Source organism: Patagioenas fasciata, chromosome 13 (assembly GCF_037038585.1).
Source record: "Patagioenas fasciata isolate bPatFas1 chromosome 13, bPatFas1.hap1, whole genome shotgun sequence".
NCBI lineage: Eukaryota > Metazoa > Chordata > Aves > Columbiformes > Columbidae > Patagioenas > Patagioenas fasciata.
In genome coordinates, this window is record NC_092532.1 from 19,632,349 (window position 1) to 19,657,587 (window position 25,239).

Here is a 25,239-nt window from a genome sequence, read left to right on the forward strand (position 1 = left end):
AATTCCAGCTAACCTAATATATTCTATGTATAAACTAAGTGAATGCAAGAATCAATCCTGGCACAGTTTACAACATCTAGTTAAAAAAAATGCTGTCCCTTTTGGTGTATGTAAAATTGAAAGCTATACTAACGAAGAATAAATGCTCATGTTGCTTACAAACATAAAAAATACTTATTAAGACAGTACAATTGAACCCAACAGACATTTTAAATCATTTAAATACTCAGTGGGAGGCAAAAGCATTGGAAAATAAAAAATGGAATGATTTTGCTTCTAGATTAATACTAAGTACTAGCACTATTAGTTGCAATACTGACATGCCTCACAGCAGAGATATTTCAAAGAGCTACAAATTCTCTTTTACTTCACCTGCACAAGTGTAAGCCTGAAAATTAATTACTGGTTTAATGATGTGAGAGCAACGCAAGAATTCTAGAAGACGAAAATAAAAACGTAGGAATATTTTGTCATGTAACGAAGAAAATATTTAAACACAAATAAAACGTACTTTCGTCAGTGGAAAAAAATGTAAATGATGGTAACAAAAGCAAAATGCAGTAAACATAAGATTAGCTTTTTGCTACAATGAGTAAAAATATCCAAAATATATATAAAATAATAGTTTGACGTACAAAAGGACCAATCCAGCAGCTCAACGCATCAACGCTACTGTGTTGAACCTTTGCAGCACCTGATTAGCACCAGGACCCACAGAGCGCCCCAACCTCCACTGCCTAAGTAAGCATAGGAGAATGGGTACAGCAACGCCTTGTCTTTAAATCCAGCAACAACAATCAAACACACATTAGAAACAAAACAAACCAAACAACAAAAACCCCCCAAAACATACAACTAAAACTATACAGTATTTTCCCTCCGCCAAGGAGGGGATGGCTGCAGTAGCCTGTCGACAAGATGCCTTGTCATCACAATTAGTATCTTCCCAGCAAGACGTGTTCTATATCGATGTTAGAATGCGATACACACAAAAAAACCCATGTATTTTTTAAAAAACTTCATGCACATAATTCCATTTCCCGAAGTTTTATTATAATCTACCGAATGGAAGGCTTTATTAAACATTAAAAAGTGCATGTAAAGAAAAGTCCTCAAGATGTGTCATGACCACCTCCCTTTTTTAAAAATAGAATTAAGCAAGAAAACTGTCATCCAATCACAGTAAGAAAAGACAGGAATTATAGTAAAACACTGCCCTCTGGTGTTACACCAATCCTAAATTCTATTTTCTAGTTCAGATTCCCCCCAACCACCCCCCTGCATTTTTTTAGTATTATTTTTTACCTGAAAGAACCACCTCCAGGGTCATTCAGCTTGTTTTTCTGATTTGCAGAGACCTGAACACCAAAGCCCCCAGGACTTTTGCCGGCTTGTATTGTTGGTGCCTTCCCTACTGTGCCTGAAAAACACCAAGCAATGTTATTATGAGCTGTCTTAGACAATTTACATCAAAGAACCTTCTGTCCAGGAACTAAATTTAACTGTCTGTAAATTGCAAACAAAGGAAGTTATTATTTTTAAAGATTAAACTGTTGAAGAAGAACAATTTAAAATACAATATTTGCATCAACGTTACAATTTGTTCAATATTTACAGAATACACAAGATTCCAAGCTAAAAACCATTGGCCGTAACTGTTTATAAGACACATAATGGCTATGACTGTGTTTGCAATTGCCAGGAAACCACTTTTCTAGATGATCTGCACAGAATAAAGAAGCAGAATCTGAAATGTTCTTAATACAGATGCTTTAAGTCACAGTTGCTCAGGGTATTACCTATGTAATTTTTTAATACAGTCATTGTTTGTTGCAGTGAAAAAAATGTGTATTTTCAGAGTTGAAAGCATTTTTAAAATATTTTAATTTTTTTTTATAGCGTATGCAAAAGAAAAACCACCACTGTAAAATGTCACATAAACCTCCTCCTAAAGGTTGTCTTTTACTTTCTTATTTTGAAAAAAAATATTAAAATTCATATCTGTATCTCGACTTTACAGGTCTACACTCAGAAGTAAAACTGGGTTTTCTAAATGACGCTAAATGTGGTGGACATTCCGTTTCTTGTGACAGTAAATTACAGAATAGGTATTTATTCCTCTCTGACATTGGGAAAAATCTATCAAAAAATGACTACAAATTTATATTGCTAATTAGTAAATCAACAGGCCTGGCTATTAAAAACACTGTATCCGTATGCACCTGAAAAAGCATTGACAAATGAAATTCTGGAGTAAGCCCTCCCTTACTGCTTAAACACAAGTTTACCTGGGTTATATTCTGCGTTTCCTTTAGTCCCACCTGTCTTTTGGCATGTGAAAATAATCCATTTATATGTCTACTTGACTTCAAAGATCTCTCCTTGTTCTTCTATCTCACTCGATTTTATAGAGCGCTATATACACATAGTGTTTGAGACTTTGAGTACACAAAAGTCATTCCTGCATATCTATGACTCAGTTGCATATAACTGGCATGGACCCCAGTAGAGTTACATTATTTTCCCTTAATGAATTACAAAAACTGGAACCACAACTATCTGAACAAATCCTTCTCTGCTAAAACAGAAGTTTAGAATGAGATCAGCATGGGAGGGGGTTTTGGCTTGGTTGTTCGTTTTGTTTTTGTCTTTTAAATTATTTTTACTTTGAAGTTTTTATCAACTTCAACATATGATCTTAAAGCAGTATTATGAACTATATAACTTTTATGACAAGTAAATGCATTTCTTCCTAATTTAGAAAAACAGCCTACGGGATTACAGTGACAGCTTGGTCTCCATGTCCACCCAACCTCTGGATTCTCCAAAGAGAACAGAGCAGGTAGAACCATCAACTGCTATTAAATGTGATCACTGGGGGTTTTAATGCTTTATTTTCCCAAGGAGAACAGACAAGACCAAGCAATCATGTCAAATAGACAGCAATAGCTTTTATGTGCATTTAAACTAGTCTGATTTCTGATTCAACACCTAAAGATGACAAGCTCTGTATTCCATTACAAACCCTCAATCATCTAAGTGCCCACATCCAAAAAGATACTCTCAAACATAATCAGGAAAAATAAAACCCAAGCCTAACAGGCCTAGTTGTGGAAAGAAACAAATGGATATTTATTACAAAGCAAGAAAGCTTCAACAACCCTCTTGAACAGTGGGGTGTATCAGGCAGACATTAATCCAGATGTGCACAGAGGGGGAAGCTGTGTACAAACCTCACCTCTGGCTCCCCTGGCTAATCATGGCTTATCTGGTTGCTGCACTCGGTCTCTGACCTCACCAAGGAGTAAACAAACTGGTAGGGAAATTATAAAAAACAAAGCACATGGGTTGAGAAATTTCTCTCAGACTCCTACCTTGACCTCTGCAGCTGCAGAGACAGTGACTATCACATTGCGCTTCAGCAGTAAGAATTAAAAGTGGGATTATTAAATTGAGGCATCAGGAGAAAAAGAAGAATACCCTTCTTGGGCCAGAGTTAGAGCTTAGGACAGTAGGAGTCAAGTTCCTGACTTCCTTCAGAACTTTCCATGAAAAACTGCTGAATAAGGACCTAAGCATGCGAGAGTTTAGTTCTAACGTTGTTTCAAAACATTTCACTGTATCGGTCTGAAATACCTTGAAACTGCATAGCAAAAACATGCATTCCTCAGCCAGTATGAAGTAAAAAAGAAAAGTCAAGCCTGCCAACGTCAACAGTGTCAGTTTTTCCCATGCTACTAGTTTGTAATTACAATGAAATTCATACAAAGGTAACAATCTCACTAAAACATTTAAACCCATACCTTGTGGTCTAATGGTCTGAGTTATTACCACTGGCATCCTAATCTGGGTAGTCTGGCAAGCAGGGTTTCGTTTCACAGTTTGAGCAGATGTTGACTGGATAATCTGCTATTATTAAAAAAAAGTATACTTATATTATACTCTTTATACACAAACACACACAACGTAAATATACTAATACCTGTAGTTACCAATACAAGCATGTGGATCTCTAAAAGCACAACCAGCTAGTGACAAAAGTCATATTCATGTAATGCATGTGGTTGTGTGTGTGTGTATATACAAATTTTGCCATTATGCTTTAGAAAAATCAAATAATATTCGACACAAATGTCATATGTCACAATCTTCATCAAAAATATATTTCATAGTAGTAAGGTATATATGAAAGCTTAGAGTTCCGTATTCATAAATTTTACTAGGAAGAAAAGCATTTTTGTAGAACGTGCTGCAATAATTTTAGTGGTATCCACCTACAACCATTTGGCTTTTTGCTATGTCTATGCTGTTTAAAGAAAATATACACTAAAAGAAAGTTCTAAAATATTATGGGTTCCAAAGTCAGATATACATAAGAAAGAAAACAATGTTTTGTGGTGATCATATGTAGCGAATGAGGCATCATCTTTTACAAGTTAATCAGATATTCTCGAGGTTTCACTTACTACTAAATCAAGTTTTGAAGTCCTTACCCAAAAGTGAAACAGGGTTAGAAACTTATAATTTGATCCATAAACAAATCAAAAAGAAAAAAACCTCTGCAAAGGTCATGTCTAAGCAACAGTAAAATGTATGTTCATGAAACTGGGTACAAGGTAGGCACAGGTATAAAGAACAGAAGATTCAAAAAGACGTGTGGTTGCTGCAGAGCTGGAAAACAAAAAATCCATAAATAAACTTCGACAACATAACACAGGCAAATAGCTGTGAATAAGATGACAAGCACAACTCGGGCAGGACAGCTTCAGAAGTCACGCGCTCTTCATGCTCACAACACCACTCCCATCGCACGTGTCCGCTTGTCCTGAATTGCACGGCTCAGTCTCGCACCCAAAGGATGAAGCATTCCCTGCTACAGACAATACGTGACACTACACACCGCTACGTGATAGAAATGGTGACCACTGCACCTTCAGTCAGTATTATTCTTACAAAGTGTATCTAAAACCATATTATTTAGCTGAATAACGAATGGTCAAATCTCTGACTTCAAAGTACGCTATGGAGAAAAGGAAAGGAGAAACTATTTTCAAATGAGATGTAAAAGCAGAGAATAAAGAGGCTACGGAACAAACCGTAAACTATTCCATCAGCAGGAACCAGGGCTTCCAGATCGGAAGGGAGGTAAAAACTACAAAGAAAAGTGCAATGAGGGAACAAGACTTTTGAAGTTACAAAATTGCATTCTGTACATCCTAAAATACTAAAAGTTGAAGTCATAATGAACCTGTGGATGTAGAAGTATTAGTAATAGCTACCTTACAGAAAAAGAAAAGTTAAAAAAAATAAATATTAAGGATTCAGCTTCAACTACAGACACTGAAGGAAAATGGAGCATCTGCACTAAGCAAAGGAATGGAGTGTACGTATGTAAATTCACTTGGGCAAGACAGGCAGTGCGGAAGTAGTGACACTGGGGGGAAAGAATAAGGTAGCTACCATGCTGAAAAACAGAAAAGACATGGAGATGATAAGTGAAAATTATGGAAAAAGTTGAATTTGACTGCATTTTGACGCACAAGAAACATGTACAAGTGTATTTTCATAAGTAGATACAGAATAACCCACAGAAGGAAAAAAAAATACTACATTGGTATGAAAGAGAAGGAGAATGTTGCCACTTTTTACAGTAACTTACTGAATGAGTTTTCAGAGAATAGTGAAGCAAAGCAGCCAGGCCAAAAAGGAGATGCGTGTGACCTGTGGATGGAATGACTATCTGGTATTACAGTCATCATCTGTTTTCTCTATCAAATAGATTCAAAAAATGCCCTTTAACAAGTACTGTACTAGGGCTTCAACTTATATAAAAGTGCTTAAAATGAAAAAAATAATGGAGAAATAAACATTTCCAAGGGGCAGAGATCAAAATCATCATCTAAATTCCATATAGAATCTGATCAGCAACAAGCATGTGCTCTCTGAAATGAACAACTGCACCTGACGTCAGAGCAACATTTTACACTAACTTAAATTTCAGTTTCTATATTTTAAAGATACATTTCAACACAGATGTAATCTTCAGATCTGGAAGTGATTAAGGAATTAACATTAGCAATTTGTTTCTGAAACAGAATGTGTAACCTTCTTTGCAGGCAAACAAGGAACATAGTAACAACTGATGAATCAGAAGTAATTGTTCCTGAATTAAAATTTATAAACTAGCTAAACCACCTTTCATCAATTAAAATAAACTGTTCTAATCATCTTGTCTATTTTCCCAACAGCATAAACATTACTATTATGTCCATAACTTGGCCTGAAAAATGTAGACAATGAACAAGGTACTAGCAAGCCAGTCTGGGAGATGATTAACTTAATGAAAGTATTTTGTATTTCTGACAACCTAAAAATGCATACAATAAGTGTACCCCATGTAATTTATCTATTCACATGCTGAATCCCAAATGACCAGCTTGTAAGCATCAATTTACTAACCCGGACTGATACAGAAGATACAGAAGTGGATGTTTTATTATACCGAGGTTACCAGTGACACTACTGCAGCCTTCAGAAAAGGGGAGGCCTTACTGCTGTCTGCAACCACCTACTGGGAAGGTGTAGAGAAGAATCAGACTCTCTCAGAGGTGCAGAGCAGAAGGATGTGACACAATGGGCACAAGCTGGAATGTGGGACATTTCAATCTAATATCAGGAAAAAAAATGGACCATGAGGGTGGACAAGCACTGGAGCAGGTTGCCCAGAGAGGTTGTGTCATCTCCCCTTGAAGATACTGAGGTCAAGGCCTCAGGCAACATGCTCACCTGTAAACAGGAGGTTGGACTAGACACCTCCAGAAGTCCTTTCCAACCTTCCATCACTACATCCTTCATCGTAATAGTAGTGATTTTATAAAAATGCTGAGTCAGAAAAGGCAACAAGACAGAACATAAAAGTCTCCAAAGTTTACAGAAACTGTTCATCATTCCAGCTCCACTAAAAAGAAGGGAAGCTATTTTCATCATTTCCACCACTAAAAGACAGCAAGCACAACAGCAGAACAATAACCACGAAGGCACAGAAAAAAGATTTAATGTGATTTGGCCATTTTGAAACTCCACTTTGTTTTCACATCTGTAAGAAGGGCTCTTGATACAAAGGTGCTTCCACAGAACAAGTAGACTTATGAAGACGATAAAAGGCTATTTAACAGCCACACTATTGATAACCAGAATAACAAAGTGGTGCCAGCTGAAACATTCATTTTTCTTAAGGCACTTCTTCAAAAAGCTTAAATTCAATAATTATATGAGAATAAAGTAATAGTGCTCTCCTGTCCTAATCTCAAGCCAAAAGGTGATGATCATACCATGACAGGTGTGAATCTTCTACCATATATGTTATTGCAGGACAAAGAACAGATTACAGATGTGAACACAGACCAATCATGAACAAAACAGATGACCAACAAATACAGACTTAGAAAGAATTCAGCCTAAAATGTATAAAAATAGAAACGTATAAACGTAGAAAGACTGGTAACGTCTGGTTTTCTCTCTTACCTGAACGGGAGATAGTAAATAAAAATAAAAGCTATTACCTACAAACCATTGAAAAGTCCTTTAGGACAACTAAGTTAGAACTGCTAAAGTGTTCAAGGACAAGGATTTTGCAGGTCTCAACAATCTAGATGCTCCTTCACCAGTGCAGATGTATACGGCCCCCTCAAGATGCTCCCCATTACTTGACAAGGGCTGCAAAATCAGCACGACTCAATTTACACAAATCACACATTGCAATAAAAGCATCTGATCCAAAATCTTAAGTGTATAAAATACAGCAATAAAAACAAAAGCATATGAAAGACGTCTCTGCAAATAATGGAAAATTTCAATGAATTTGGAAAATATATCCTTTACCAAGCATTTTTTCTCTCAATTAAGGTAAAAAAAAAAAAAAGTACTGTGGAAGGAAGAAACAAGCCACTTGTACAAAATTCAGAATGGTTATGGTCTGATATGACATTTATCTTCACTCATGAGTAAACACTTGATAACTCACTTGTGGCTATGCCACTTGTGATTTATCAGTCTACTCACTCCTGAAGATAAATGTCATATCAAACCTCAGCTATCATGTAATCTGGCAGCATTAACTTACAATGTTCATGCTTTTATGGGCCTAGAGTTCATATTTACCACCGTTTACCACACTGTAATAGTAACAAAATTTTTCAACAGTGCCTCAAAATTTGCATAAGCATTATTTTTCCTTCCAAATTAAGAAAATGACATTTTAAAAATTCAGTTGGTAATGTTTAATGTTAATACGACAACAATATTGTTCCATTGGGTATATGTTCTGAAAGAAGCGATGAAGAAAAATAAAACCAAAAGCCATTAGATCAGTTGTCCTACCTGCTCCTCAATTTATTATACAATTCTATCTTGAATGTTTTCAACGACAGCTTTTTCATCACTACCTTTGGGAGCCTGATCTACCATCTCATAACCTGTCTTACTGTAAGGATATTTTGCCCTATATCCTGCCTAAATGCTACTTCCCTTAATTATATCAATACTCTCTTAGACCACTCAAATTCATTGATATGCTTTGATGTTTAAACCCTTAAAATATTTGTAAATGTTTTTTATGCTCCTCTTTAGTGAATGTTTGACCAAGTTACATGTGTTTAATTCTCTTATGCTTTCCTTTTAGTTTTTGCTTTCAAGTCTGCCCTTTAATTACCATCTTTTGTTACTGGCTTCCAAACAGCATTCAATGCCAATATCCACAAAATTCTGAAAGTAAAGTCCATGATAACAACTCAGAAAACTACGAGGCTGTCTTTCAAACAGGTACAGTCTGTCAGGTATAGGCTTTGTTCCTCCTGATGAATCCCAGACGTCTGCTGCTCAAGAGCCATTTTTATTTAAATGTTATTGTACACCAAATTCCAAGTCAGCAACTAGATCTTCATTAGTTCATTAACAGAAGCTACTCCTTTTATCCATTTTATCCATTATCTGTTTTACTCTTCCATTTCTAAGGTGCCTTGCTCACAGGACAGAAAGAACATTATTTCCTGTGAATTGCTAAAACATGTACAAATTACAATCACTCAACAACAGAAAACCGATGCCATTAAAAGCTTCAGTAGAGAACTAAAAAGCAAAGCAGAATATTGCCATATAACATAATGCTTATTCTGCTGGTTTATTTTGTTTCCAAATTCCATTACTCCATTTTGCCTTTTGACAGCCTCCAACCACTATGACAGGCTCTGGGAAAGTGTCAGTAAATATTTTAGCAATATTATTCTAATGGAACTTAGAAGGATGGTGAAATCTCCCCTCTGGACACTATGCACAATTTGCTGCAGCAACAGTGGTCCACATGTATTTCTATACATCTTTCCTAATTCTAGACATGTAGAAATCTTTATATTGCTTTGCAGAAATTGTTTTAATTAAGATGGATCACTTTGAATTTCTTACTGTTCCCTTATAATTTATCATTTAAATTTAATAATTGGCTTCAACCTCCAGGAGTACCTCCTTCTTACGATGCAACAGCAACACTATATATAAAGTGCTAATCGATCTCCATTACTCATCAATCTACTTACAACTTCAAGGCATTTAATAAAGAACATCTCTCTTACTCATAGAAATTTTACCTGCTGTAACATCCAGAACAAGACAGGTAATGTCTGCATATATAAGGCTATATAAAGCTCCTGTCGCTAAGAATGACAATTTAGACAAACTTTGAACATTGCATTTAGAACAATTTAAAAAATTGATTGCTGGCTTATCTCATTAGTGTCTCATCAATAAAATATTAGCCTAAGATTATTCCCCTTTCCCTAGCTAGAAGTAGTTACCAGTACTATCTGTCTCTTTGAGCACAGCTCTTTCCTGGGTTTGGCACATGATTCCAATACTTCACAAAACAAAAAAATAAGACAATCTCATCTCCACTAAGAATCACAGAATCCCAGAATGTCAGGGGTTGGAAAGGACCTGGAAAGCTCATCCAGTGCAATCCCCCCATGGAGCAGAAACACCCAGCTGAGGTTCCACAGGAAGGTGTCCAGGCGGGTTTGAATGTCTGCACAGAAGGAGACTCCACAACCCCCCTGGGCAGCCTGGGCCAGGCTCTGGCACCCTCACTGAGATGAAGTTTCTTCTCAATTTAAGTGGAAACTCTTGTGTTCCAATTTGAACCGCTTTCTCTTGTTATATTTAATTACATTTTTCCCTGCCCAACTCTCCAGCCTGTCCAGGTCTCTGGATGGCAGCACAGCCTCTGGTGTGTCAGCCACTCCTCCCAGCTTGGTGTCATCAGCAAACTTGTTGACAGTCACTCTATTCCCTCATCCAAATCATTGATGAATCTATTGAATAATATAGGCCCCAGTACTGACCCCTGAGGCACTGCACTAGATCCAGGCCTCAACTGGACTCTGCCCCATTGACCACAACTCTCTGGCTTCTTCCCTTCAGCCACTCCACCTCACTACCCGGTCATCCAGACCGCACTCCCTCAGTTCAGCTGTGAGGATGCTGGGGGAGACTGTGCCAAATGCCTTACTCAAGTCAAGGTAGACCACGTCCACCACTCTGCCATCATCCATCCATCTTGTTATGTTCTCATAAAAGTCAATGAGGTTGGTCAAGCATGACTTCCCCTTGGTGAAGCCATGTTGACTGCCCCTAATGACCCTCTTATCGCTGATGTGCCTTGAGTTGGCACCAAGGAGAAGTCATTCCATCAGTTTCCCAGGGATGGAGGTGAGGCTGACCCGTCTATAGTTACCCGGGTCCTCAATTCTTGCCCTTTCTGAAGACTGGAGTGACACTTGCTTTCCTCCAGTCCGCAGCCCACACTGAATGCTGAATCTCCATTGCATGCTGAACAGTTCACAGAGAACTCCAGTATTGCAAGATACATCCGTATAACTGGAAGAGCTATCACCACATCTGATCCCTTCGTAAAACAGGAAAGTCAAAAGAAAGGAACAGCTAACAGATTCTCCACATTTTAAAAGAAACTAGACTATTGCAAACTGACTGGTATGAAAGGATCTATATTCCTAAAACAAGCTTGCCCTTCCGCAGCTGGACAGTTCGCAAAGCCAGCTGGAACCCTCTCCCGTGAGCCTCAGGCTTGGAAAATCTGGAGCTCAGCCAGTTCCCTTCATGAGCCGTGGGCACCCCCAGGCCAGCCAGCTGTAATCCTCCTCTTCCGGACCAGGCCCAGGCAAGATGGCCAGCAGCTCTTTGCTGTGCTCCCATTTCAAGGAGGACTAAGAAGAGTGAAGAGCGTGATCACTGTCACCACAAAGAAGGAAATACTTAGGAACAATCATTAGTGTGATATGGAGATGCTGCTGATTTGTCTGCTTGGCACCCGAGCTGACGGTGGTTGTGCTATGTAAGGTGCTTTTATGCAGTAAGCCTTACTGTCTGATGCTGCTTTTGTCTGTACAGAAATAATTTGAGGGCCATTAAGAAGTATTTTGTTAATGTAATGCTTGCTTCTGTTAACTAATTACTGACAAATTGAAAGCAAATACAGAAAGCCCATTTTGCAATAAAGCAAATAAATTATAACTTCTGATGTATTCACTTCTCCCTAAGTATTTTCTAGGAAAGGAATAGTAATAAGCAGAGTTTTGCTCTGCACAGTTTGCTACCTTTTGAAAACATAGCAGTCATTTCACATACCCAGTAGGATGAAAATTCAGTCCTAGATCTACAACCTCCTTACACACAGAAAAACAACTTTTTGCCCATCAGATCAATCTCTACAATATATTTCTTTAGCAGTTTTCAGCTCCCTCATATTGCACAGGTATATTGAAGAGATGACAGAGCAACTCTCCACATTGTTAATCACTACTTCAGTTAACAGCACAATTGCTTGGAGTATGCATTGACATGTGAGAGACAGAAGGTGTTTCTCCTATAAATTTGGCTTTATACCATTCACAAAATATTCCATGAGAACTATGATCATAAGAGTAAGAATTCCTGTAAACTTACAGACACACTTTTGTTCTACATAAGCGTTTCTCAAAAGGTGAGGTGCAAGCTGAGGTTAGTCCTAAGATGGTGGCATGAGATAAGGCTAGACTTAACTGGCCATGAATGTTTTTACTTGTAAGGAACCTGTCAGCTGCTGTCAGAATTTTGCTTTCCTCAGGACAGGGAGTAATTTTTACACCTACTGCCTCTAGTTACAACCAACTCCCTTTCCCTTACCTGGAAGAACCAAAGCTATTGTCAATTCAGTCTGACAAATCAAAAAGAAGTCACGAAAAGACTGAGGAACACTTTTCTAATTAACACAACAGTCCAGAAAGTGTGGAGAGTACCCATCTGAGAAAAAGAAAGAACACAGGTGGCTGAGCAGAAAGCAGCCAAGCTAAGGTGCAAAATATCCAAATGTCTTGTGGGTATTACAAAAGTCAGAGTCCGTAGTCTTCCCATCCAAGATGTTCTTACACATTGAAAATATGCTCACTAAAGGATGGTAAAATTATATTAATTTGATTTTTAAATTGGTCATTTAACTGCTAGTAAGGTTCAAATGACATGGCTCAGATGGCTCAGACATTTTCAGATTGTGCACCGCTACTTTTAAACTAAAGCAAAAGAAATATTCTTCTCCACACACTCTACAAATTATTTATATCTTTTAGAGAGCCTATACACTCAAGGGTAGATCACTCTAAGGTTTTACATTATCATATGTGTACTTCTGAATCTTGATAATATAAAGTTTTACCAACCTGACACACTTGTCGATTTTGAAACCAAGTCAAGTACTTTACTCATACATACAGAAACCACAGACAAAGAAACTCGTACATCTTCGCTTGAAGGATGAAAACGCCTGTATAAACTCAAGGCCTTGTAAAGATTCTAAACATAATTACACCTCTAAACACACACGCAAGATCCTATATAACAGCAAGATAATTCACCACGCCCTCAGTGGGTAATTGGCTGTATAGTTGCCTCATTGACAGTGTCCTTGAAATTAGTGAGTCTGAGCATATAATGATCCAATAGGCCCAACAGTGATATATTTCAGTAAATAACAAAGTATGGCACTATTTCTAAACAAAACATGCTGGTACAGTACAGCTATTCTACAAGATTTTATAACACTGTGTGTTATAGAAGAGTTTAAAAGGAGATAGAGTTAATTTTAATGCAGACCAAACTAAGAAAAGCAGCATACCTAACGACACACTAAAAATTATACTATTGCTTGTAAGTCTTGAAAAGCTTTTGTAATTAACTCAAACTCTAGCGTGCTCATAAAACAATCACTGTATTCCAGACAAAAATATCAAGAGCATACTTTCTTAAATTCAAGCTATGTTAATAATGTTAACTAAATGAAGGGTTGAACATACATGTGAACTGCCATAAAATGAGGTACTACTATGTATCACAGAATAAGATACAAAGAAAAAAAACATTTTAGCAAACAAGCTGTAATAAAAATCACATTGAAAACTGCCATTCAGTTTGAGAAATTCTCTTTTATACTGCAGTACCTACCAGTTGAGAACTCTGATTTGACTGTACCACCTTAACCTGAGGAGGCTGCACTGTATTTGATACAGAGACTGTGCAAATGTTGTTTGGTTGCCTTATTCCTATTGTCTGCGTTGCGACAACAGAGGAAATGCTTCCAGAGGCAGACTGAGGTATAACTTGCGGTAGCTTGGTTTGTTGAAGTGACTGCTGAGACGGCTGTCCTTGCAAAACTGAATGTTGACTATTCAGTAAAGATTGTCTCAATGCAGGTAGACTTTTCTAAAAACAGAAGAAAGTTTATGAAATATTGAATTGAGTAGGTTGACAACAAATATTTTTAAATTTGCTGTAAACATAATTCAAAGAATGCAGCTTTCTTTCCAATTTCACTATCTGCCTATCTGTCAAAAAGAAATAAGATCGAACATATTTTGCAAAAGGGCAAGTTCCGGTTGCATTTTTAATATGCTTTCATTTTGGATTTAGCCACTCTGTAAATTTTGATGTGCCCTAATTCCACCATAGCAGCTCCCCTCCTCAAGACTACCTAGAACTTGTAGCTTAGGTCTTTGGAAGGGCAGAAAATGGAACGAGAAAAGGCAGAACCACAGGAACAACTCTATTCCCACCGCATGCTAGAGATGTACGCTGCACCAATTTACTTCTCCTGACATGCCTCCAGTACCTAGAACAAGAAGATTTAACTGTTGATGCCCTACAGGAATAGCTGTTTACTGTATGATTACTGATCTAATGTATTCTGACTGGATTAGAAAAGCGTACTATTGTAGGCTTCATGTTCAGACCAGTTCAACCGAAAAATACAGTTCTAAAAGGTTATACTGTACCTTCACAAATAAACTTTTTACTTTTTAAGTGGTAGTAGCATTCTTTTGAAGTGCTCCCCCAGGCAGCTGTAGAATGCAACAGTGTTTAGCCCAAGCTACAGTTCTTTCTAAACTTCTAGTATTTATTTAAAGACTTAATGCCTGTTGCCAAGAAAGGACTTCAAAGAAAGAAAACAAGTTAAAACTTATCATGATGTTAGAGGTGACTGCAGTACAGGAGTTAGAAAAGGCACAACCAAGGGTTAATAATACTTCAAAAAAACAGAAGCAGAGGGAGAGAGTTCTGAAGAAAAGTTGAAGGGAGAGAAGAAAGTGAGGAAATCTGTCCTAAACTGAGAAGTTCTGGACTAGACAAAAACTGCTTTTTAAATTATAGTTGTGGTTTTGTTGGAGCAAAATTAAACATGCTTTGTATGTTTGTATATAATCTTGCATATGGAAGCTACTGTAGCTAATGTACGAGAACCAATTAAAAGTTAAATTTACCCCGCATGTAAATCACTTTGGTATCTACATTAGAACTTCTGTTATAGATTAGTTCCAGATTACAAGCAGGATCAGCTAATCAATTATTTCAACAACATCACTGGCAAGTTATCAGTGACTCAAACATAGACTACAAAAATAACATAGAAAAAGCTTATGAAATTACTCGAAGCATTCTATAGAAATAACTTCTGATGCTTCCAAACGTGCATGTTGTGCTTCTCCGCAAAAAATTACCTTTTACCACAGAACACTATACGTGTTATAACAGCAATAAATGTATCTAATTTATCTAAACAACATCCATGTTACCTTAAGGAAAGGTACAAGGTATGGCTGAGGAGATGATTTGAGTTCCGACTGAAGGCGGCCTGTAAATTCTTCTGGGTCAATCTTTGCATCCTTCAGGAGAAGTGATAGAACTTGGATTTAAAAGCAGTTGATCTAAATTTCTTTGAATTCATTGACAGAGAAACCCGTGTATTTTAGACAAGCCTAAAACTTTTTTCAAGTATCAGTCACTTAACAATAATGTTCAGTGGTTCCAGTAAAAACTTGTTTTAACTTTTGAAAACTGCGCAAGATTAACTACATAAAGGTAACTACTTATAATATTTAAAACAAAGTAATGAGACATATCGAATAAATATATTTATTGAAGGTTGTATCCAATTTATTTTAAGCAGCTTGACCATTTGTCCAGCTCCACAGTAACATGTGGCTGCAACACATTTACACAATTCACTGAAACACCTGCCGCACTACAGACCACAGTGAGTCAGACTCGGTGCAGCTGGAACGCAACTTTGCCTCTTGCAACCCACTTGCAGTTAAGGCTTTGTGCAGGGGCATCTGTCTGCAGAGCTGCCTGGACCCAGTGGCGTAGCAAAATACCCTCCCTCAGCCCTAGAAAACCTCAACCACGTGTGGAGGCATCTACCTACATTCATTTCTTACTGTTTCAGAAGAGACCACTGTTCAGAGGAAAAGAAACTTAATGAATCAATAAGCAAAACCCCTGTATTTTACACCATTTTTTTAAACAATCAACCAAAATATTATCCATCAAGAGTGGTTTTGACAAACACATACTAAATACTTTGACGCCCTTCCCCTTTCAGAAACCAAGAGAAATATTAATTTTAACAGATTTCTGAAGATATGTAATGTACAGAATATTTGCATTTTGATGTAGCCCAACTATTTTCATTACAGCAATAACATCGTTACGATCAAAACAATAGTTTTTGGTCTATGTAAATAATGAGCTTAACAGATAACTGGCAAAATGAAAGGTAACTAAATACTTACCAACAAATCCTGAACCAGAGCTTTCACATTACGGGACGTTTCTGGAGATGGTGAGTTATGAGAAGCGAGTTTTATAAGGGTAGCTAAAAAGTTTTTACATTTTTTCACATTCTCTTGCATTTCCTGCAAAAGGCAAAAACGAATATCAGATCAGTGCTATTTGTCAATCAGGATCAATGCATGCTCTGATCACTATAAATACGGAAAATGATTAAATTGTTCTAATTCAGGCAGGAAATATTTGAAATACATCTGCAGCTATTTTACTATTGCTGCCAGTTGCTCGGCATTTTCTTCACTTCTTCATGTAACTGAACATCATACCTCGCAAATACTAACCAAAGAAATAATCAACGAAGGAAATCTATTCAATAATTTACAATCAGTTTCGATAAAAATAGCCATAAATATGAGAAGTAACACAACAATTTGTTGGAGATGCACTCTCCTTTGTGATGCCCAATACACAATGTACGTTTCCCAAGCTACCTTAATTTGTTAAATTATTGCTTCGTTATGTTTATGTACAAACCAGCTACAGCAGTAAAATCAAATTAAAACTAGTCTTCAAATACCATCATATCTAATATTTTCTTTATCAGTAGGAACATGGATGCTTATAATTTTTTGAAGCCATTATTTTTATATGATGTAATGACTCTGAGAAACAGAAATGTTACTCTTTGGTATAACCACAGTTTTGAGATCCAGCAACATGACAATAATCAAGTCCATAGACTGAAGGCCTGATTGTTCTGTCTGCAGAAACTTAAGAGTTCGTTCACTGCTGACACATGATGGGATGGGGAAAGCCGACCACAAGTGTTCTTCCTCTCAAAACTTTTACCCCATTTAGTTGAAATTCAGGGAAGCGTTTCGTGTTTGTGAAGTATTCGTTCCATCATAAAGTGTGGTTACATGAAGAAAAAGTTCTTCTTCTGAATAGACCTTAGAAGTTCATAAAGTACTGAGAAAACCAAGTATCTGGTATTTCTAAACTTACCTGTGATACAACTGTAGTTCCAGGTACAGGAGAGCTCGGTATGACCTGGGGCTGTGCTGGGACTTGTGCTGTTGTATGAGGTGGAAGCGGCAGCCGAGGCTGACCCTGGTTTTGTGCTGAAGCTTGAGTTTGCCCACCAATTACTGCAGGTTGCTGAGAGGTTGATGTTCCAGTCGCTACTGTTGTCTTGAATAAATTCTGAGCGCTCGTTGTAGCTACTGATACCTATTAATATTTTATATTGAAAAAACAGGTCATTATCTTATTTTAATTCTTTTACTTGACCACAAAGTTCTTGAAAGCCTGACAAGGAAAACCTGTTTCCTTTAAAATACAGCCCTACTGACAAAATAAAACCCTTGATTTCACTTACTTATTATAACCCTAATTTTGTAACCCTTTACTGAACAGTGAAAGTCCGCATTTAAAGTTCTTTTTATTACAAAAACACATGTACCACTAAAAATTAGTTGCTATTATCCAGCCCCTTAAGATCACCACGATGATGTGACTTCCATAACTTTCTGTAATTTTGGCCCTTAATATAAAGAAGTCAATTTGCAATGATCTGTGGTCATGTCATCAGGTTTACAATTGCCTTTTCCACAGTGACAGCTCAGATCCAGATGACACAAACGCACTAACACAGCGTCCCAACCCCGTCTGGACCCAGCAGCGGCATATCTGCTCCTGCACCAGTGCAGAGCCCTGGTGAGCACAGCTGTCCTGGACCTGGCCGGGCATCACGCAAAGACAGTGCTGGACACTCTGCAACCTCGGAAGGCTGGAAAGCTAATTAGGCTGCACAGAGCATCAGATACACACATCCCAGCGTCCGGTTCAGCTCTCATTAACTCTGACTGAACATGCCACCCTTGCAAATGCTAAAAGGTCTCAGACAGGCACAGCAAGTGGGACTGCAGAAGCCAGAGAGCTCAGCTGGGCAGCACAAGCCGCTGAGCAGAAGCTGCCAGGACCACCCGGCCCAGCCTGACCGCAGAGCTTTGTTCTATCTGTGCAGAATTTAAACTTTAATTTAGGCTGTCACTCAGCACCTGCATAACACAGTCTGACTATACACTCATTAATTTCTGAGATTACGTCTGCAATAAAAGCAAACATATGAACATTAAAATTCCCTTTTGAAAAAAACCCATATAATTACAAACATCCTTCTCTTCATCCATCTTTTGCTTCCTATATCCTACTTACTGTGGTATGTGAGAGAATAGAGCCTCCCGGCAGAGCCCCGGCAGACGTGGCACTCACAGGCGCAGCCGTTGACTGGACGACTTTGGCTTGCACTGGAAGTCCCAGGCGGACAGTGGATGTGGCTACAGAAGGTGGTTGCTAATAAGAGAAAAATAAGCATTTTATTTTTTTACCTCCTTAGTAACTTGATTTCCAAGACTACTTCTTAATAGTCATTATATGAATAATGATTATTAACGCTGGAAAAAAACCCCACACCAACCACCAGTAGTATGTTCTTAAATATATATTCACAAATAATGCAAAAAGAAGTTTTCTTCTGTTCAATTATGTTTGCAACATTTCTCCAAAAGCTATTTCTCATACAGATATGTGGAAAAGATTAGAGCAAAACAGGATTTGACCAAAAAAAGTTACATTGATGCATTAGTTCAGTTGTAATATTTACAAATCAGTACTCACCAACATTTGAGTGTATAACTGCCAGTAACATAGAGTGGTCACTTGAGTATTTACTGGCATTTTCTAGTGCTTTTTCTTGAAGAAAATTTTCTTGAGAGAAAATCCAGGGGAGAAAATCATTTCAAAACAATTTCAGGTTAAACTATATAGAAACCAACCTGCAGAGCAATGAAGTCTAAGCATTTTGAGAATCAATGTCCTAGAACGCACAATCTGTAAGCAGAGAACAACTGGAATCCGAAGTGCCAAGGAGAATGACTGGCTCCCTGCCCTTCATTCAGCACCATACTCAATAAATTGGCCTCATGCAGTAAACACAAAAATTGGTTTTTGTGATTTACTTTAGTTCTGAGAGAAATATTTAAACCTCTTACCCCCATATCAAAGATTTAGGAATAAAAAAATGTCTCAAGGAAAGTTGTTATTTAATTCCACAGGAATGTAAATACCATCATGGAAGAAATACATCACACAATATGGCAATTTAGACAAAAAAGAGAACTGCTCATTTTTTTAAATGGAGGCCCCATTTGGTCTCTTATAACTTACATTTATTAAGATTTGCATTCAAACACATACTTAGAAAAGACAAATTTTCTAAGTGGCTGGAGATCATGGACAATACTGTCCTCAGCTAATAAACGCCCACAACTCATCACAGGAACATACTTGAAAACAAAACTCCATATAATTAAAATATTACATTTCGGTGTGATAGCAGCCTATTATGCAATTAAGCACGCCACACACTTCACACGTAGTTCCACCGTGCCAGACCACAGGAGCAAACCGTGCAACATGAAGACTAAATTCACCCTTAGTTTTAGAAATCAATAGTGACAAAAGCCTTTGACACAAAATGGCAGGAAAATCTATCCATGTGTTGGATGTGAAGGAAGACCCATACTACAAAAGAACTGCAAACAAAGTCACACAGCTGTTTACTAATGTGGTTCCAAAACTCACAGATGTTAAAAGGTAAGCATGGAATGAGCGGATGAGAAACATAACAAGGAACTAGCCTAGAGAAATTCTTAACTATCATGGAAATGATCTTTAAATGACAGTTACAAGATGCCAGAAGACATTATAAAGGGCTCCAAATACAAATACTTCAAGAAGAACTGGTAAAAACTATTTAGAAACAAATAGCTGTGTTTGCTGTGAAAGGAAAGCTGTAAACAGATCTCATGAGAAGTCCATCAAAAAGAAAACAGAAATTATCAACATTATATAAAAAACTTAACAACCCAATGTGTCAATGGAACAACCTAAAAGAATTTATTATGTTCTTTAAAGAAAAGCTGCTAAGGTTTGGTATGATGCTATTAAATTCCAAAATTACCAAGACAGGCTTAGAAAGGAATATATATTTTCAAATGTAACTGTATTATTTTTGATTAGACACACTGCCTACTTTTATATTTCCTAAACATATGAAAGTGATGTTTAAAAGGCTTTTTCCCTGTACTCAGACATTAACAGGCAGGAAATTAGAACATGAATGAATATAGTATATAATCTACTACCAGTCTCCATGGGGACTCTTGAGAATGCTTAAGAGAGCCTTTTGTACACAGACTTGAGCTGGGTCTGTCCCTGCAGAGAGGTTGGGATTCTCAGTGGAGCACAGCACAGGCTGCTGTGGAAACTGGGATTTCAGAACAGACCTGGCTCACACCTGGCCAGCACGGAGGGGGATGTCCCAACGTTTATCCTGCCCACGTAATTCATGCAAATAACGCAAGTGACTCCAGTTTCAGGGTGCAAAAAAGTCACTTCTGCAAAGGCAATAGGTGCACATTATAATTGTTCATGGAAGAAGTCAGCGTGGAATTACTCTGCGTCCTGTAAATCCATTCCCTAAATAATAGACGTTCTCCCCAAAGCTCGGGACACATGGATCAAGATGCAAAGCTCAAGGTGCAAACAGGAATGAATCACATTGTACCTGCTGTGCATGAACAAGCTGCCTCTCTATTTGAAGGAATATACAAGGCTGCATTTGAAAAAGCAGGCCCCTTGAATATGGAGGCAATACCCCCAAATACCTGAGGATTATTTGTCACTGCCAAGGCAGGACTCCACCATTTTTAGGGACTGCACTGTGAATCCACATCTTCATAAAATCAAGATGATTAAAACTGCCACAGGTTAGTACACTGATGCGTATAAATCGTCAGAAACAGGTCTGTGGTTTACTTGCATTCTGTGCTACAGTACCACCTACTGATAAACGCTCAGGGCACCAGCAATCCGGTCTCTGCACTACAAAGCAAGAGAGCTTACTTTGCACAAGCGTGTTGCACATATCATTTCATGATCAGTCCTGTCATTAAACTGGGCCACTATTAATCACAAAGAAAGAAAACACGCCAATAGCGTTTGAACAAGCGTTAACACAAAAGCAAGGGCAGGTTTATCACAATACACATCCTGGCACCTCTTCCTGTGTCTTCCAATACATGGCTTCACTAGGTACTCTGTCAAACTCAATTTCAGCAGAACATAACCTTTCAGTTGAAACTTGCCAAAACTGAAATAAAACTCTATTTTATTTGTAAGCATTAATCCAGAAGACTTCTTACAAACCAAATAGGCCATGCCAAGACGCCTTGATGCCTCAAACTATAAAAGAGTTTAACAAAGAAAACGAAAGTGGGAACACAGTCACTGACAGAAGCATAGGCTAAAGGTCACATCTGGTAGCCCATTTTAAAGTAACTAATTTATACAGTCTATCTTCTAGGCATAGGTGGTAGCCCTACCTATTATTAAGGTTTCATAACACTCCCCATTACCAAACTCTCTCTGTCAATACTTAAAATTCTGCCAGATTTCTGAAGAGTTCATGGAGAAACTTCATATGCTTATTGACTGCCTCTCAGTTCTTTTGGTTATGGTTCATCTGGAACATAGACTTAAACATCAGCTGCAGAGCAATTTGTACGTCAGGGACTTGATTTTTTCCACTCTGGTAAAAGTACAGCCAAATTGAGCCAAAGCACTAACACTTTATAAACTTGACATTTGCACACAATTGCAGAAAATGACTGGAGGCAGAATCTCTAACATGTCAGCCAGAGTCAGAACCTTCATTGCCACCACAGCATCACTGGAGTCAAACATCAATCCCCAAAGCAGAGACATGCTGCTGTGTTCCTCGTATTCATGACGTCCCTTTTGGGTTCATGAACAACACGGGAGGAAAACACAGGACTGGCAGCAATTAGACAAGAGCCAGAGGAGCTTGGGGCCACCAAAGAAACCCTTCAGAAACCAGGGGTTCTAAGCCCAAACCCTCTGGAGTCTCAGCATCCTGTTGGCATAAACAAATACCTGTATCATCCACTGTCTAAGTACTTTTCTCACCCTCTGGTGAAGTGGCTGGTCCATCTATAATCACTAGGACTAATCCAAAGAACCTGGTGGATAAAAAGCACCTGAATTTTAGCCCTACAATTAGATACTACCCCTGCCTCAATTGCTCAGTGCTTGTGCTGCATGCAAATACAGCTCATCTATTGTAATCTATATTCTTATGCTATATACTTATGAGCAGACAACTTGAAATGTGGGGTTTGTGATCAAGAGTGGTCATGGCTGCCAATGAAGACAACGAAGTCAACGTGAACACAAAAAATTAAGCAGTATCTTAAAATTACTCATAAAAAGAGGCTAATAATCCCCTCAACTGCATTGTTGAGAAAGTTGTTACAGGGATAACCTTCACAAAAAAACCTGTTCGGTTATTAATTCCCACTTCAGAAGGGGAGCTTAGATAATATGCAGCAAATAAGCCTGAAGCAACCAACTGAACAGTGGAGGAAAAAATATTACATAATTCTTCATTAATTAAGACTGTCCAGCCTATACAATGTAGAAATTAAAAATAACAGTAGTATGTAGTCATGCAGCATAATGCATGTGCACATGGGAGCCACTATTAGACTGCTCAGGAACCTTTTTTACAGCATTTCCCGATCTTTGCATGTTTAATTTTACAGCTTTACTAATGTTTGAGTGCTTTCTAAGAAGTTTTAAAAGATATGTTAATGCTATAAAAACATAAACAGTAGAAATTGTAAGTAGTAGGAACTTCTTATTTGCTTATACAGAAAAGATTCACTCACCATGAAGAAAAGGAAGGAAAATGGTTTTGTGGTTAAAGTGTAGCTGAGACCACACACCTTTTACTTTCTCAAGCTTTTCAACCTACCTGTTCTGCTAACACAAATGTCTTCTCCAGAACATTGCACAAGAAGCCCAAAAACTGTCTATACAAAAGAAATAGTACAGAATAGCTTATTTGATAATAGTGGTAATGCACTTCAGGCAACAAGGGTTTATCAATTTGCCTACAATTTCTGCAAAGCTTAAAATAAGCAGCTGTCAGAAAAGCAGAAAGGGTGTGGAAAAACAGAAACCAAAGACCAATAAACAAGAAAAAATTTACCAAAACTAAAATACGACTACAAATACAAGCACTGCTGAAAACACGGGCATCGCACATTATCAGAACGATCTCAGATTCTAAAGGCTCCACTTTAGCAAGAACAGCAGCCAAGTTTAGAACTGCTCTCAACATCACATGTGATGGCAAAGACTAAGCTGTTGTTGTCTGTATCAAATACATTCCAGAGCAAAAGCAAAGCCCCTTCCAAACCAGGTGATTCAGCACTTTTCGCAAGCTCAAAGGACTTCTTCATTTCAAAAAAGGATGGTAAAGTGAAACTTCATAAACATAGAAAACAAATCAGTAAAGTTTATTTCATGAACTAGAAGTTCTGAAGAGAAGTCAGAAAATTGCGCAAGCAAGAAAAAACAAAGCTAGAAAAGACTTGACTTTTTTTTAAAAAATACATCAAAATATATTGATCGGACTATTTATGCAATGAAACAAAACCACGTTGTTAAGTAGCCCACTTATGTGCCTAAATATTTGGATTAAACCATCAAACTCCGCATGTAACTTCACCTTTTCTGATCGCTACAAATATACAATGCAATTCACTAACTGAAGTAAAACCAGTAAACTCTGAGACCAAACCCATTTTCAGCAGCAGTCTCATGAAAATTCCACCATACATGTTTCACCTGATGTGTAAGTTCTGATGACGGATACTCCGGGCTAACCCTGGTCTTTCCCGTACGACACTCACTTTATATTCTCAGTGTACAGCAGTACTTGAATATTGTAACTAACAAGATAATTTAAATCAAAAATCATTTAAAATAACTTATTTTCTGCATTTTGGTTACGAATGTAAACCCAACTCGGTATTGAGATACAGAAACCAGCAAATTTGCACCAAAAGCATGAAAAGCCATGAACTGTACAAATGAAAAATGCAGATCAACAAAAGAAACTCAAAAACTAGATGGCAGCACTTACCTATTTTTCATAATTTCACACTATAAGCTTCAAAACTAGACATGAAGGCAAAAACTTAATGCAATCTAAATAATCAGTTTTAAAAGACTTCTGAATTTACTTTATATTTACTTATAATCTACTATATTCTGAAGAATATAGTAATACAAGCAAACCCATGCTTATTTGACCTGCTTGTAACACAAGAATCCAGAGCAATTTTCTTCTAAGATCAACCAAAGTTCCATCAAATTACAGCTCGTTTCCTAAAAATCCTGTACCTTAACTAAGATTTTGGTAAAATTAATCACTTTTTAATACTCAGCTAAAATTAATGTAAATAAAAAAATTTAAGGAAATTAAAATCATGAAGAGAAAAAAATGTTCAATTAAAATTATGCAGAGTTAATTCAAACCAATGTTTGCTTTAAACATCCTAATTTCATCAACTGTTTTTTCAAACAAACGTTATATCACTCAAACTGTATCCACGGTACAACAAAATCGCACTTCTGAACGCACCAAGGGATTATCACAATCTTCCATAAGACTGAGTACTTCCAGGATAACAATTTTAAGCCACCTCTGGTAGTTGCACCAAGAAGACAAATTTATATTCACAATCTGAAAAATGTTTTGGTTTTATACACCTAAATATTTTGCAATATTTTTTTCCCCTAACAAAAGTGTAGTTAACTGTAGTTACTATCCCCCCACTAGTCCTCTACAATCTCATAACTGGACCTAACCTAAAACTATTTTATGGTATGGTTGCACCTATTCATGCTTTTCTTGAATATTTTACTTCGAGAAATCAGTAAGACTTTTAATGTAAAAGACCATTAACATATCTAGCACATCTTCCTATTACAGGTACTTCTCTCAGTCGCTGCTTTCTCTGCACTATTCTGCTCCTTTCCTATCCTGGTTCTTCCGACTCAGCCCATTTCCCTGCTCCTGACTGTGCTGCACACCCTGCACATCCTTTTGGGACACATTCCCGTGCTCCAGAGCCTTTCAGT

General features: G+C 37.5%; 1 protein-coding gene across 2 annotated transcripts in view; it reads right to left on the reverse strand.

Annotated features, from left to right (window-relative positions):
* LOC136107302 (transcription initiation factor TFIID subunit 4-like) overlaps nt 1–25,239 on the reverse strand; it is a 135,673-nt gene that overhangs the window by 100,050 nt on the left and 10,384 nt on the right. The window contains exons 3-9 of one of the 2 annotated variants that reach the window (XM_071814330.1): nt 18,382–18,519; nt 17,170–17,394; nt 16,167–16,289; nt 15,168–15,257; nt 13,543–13,800; nt 3,804–3,906; nt 1,306–1,420 (exon numbers count right to left, since the gene is read on the reverse strand). In XM_071814330.1, coding sequence (XP_071670431.1) covers nt 1,306–1,420; nt 3,804–3,906; nt 13,543–13,800; nt 15,168–15,257; nt 16,167–16,289; nt 17,170–17,394; nt 18,382–18,519 — 1,052 coding nt within the window. Of the gene's footprint in view, nt 1–1,305; nt 1,421–3,803; nt 3,910–13,542; nt 13,801–15,167; nt 15,258–16,166; nt 16,290–17,169; nt 17,395–18,381; nt 18,520–25,239 lie in introns of both variants that reach the window. The other variant, XM_065848266.2, reaches the window with a different exon arrangement.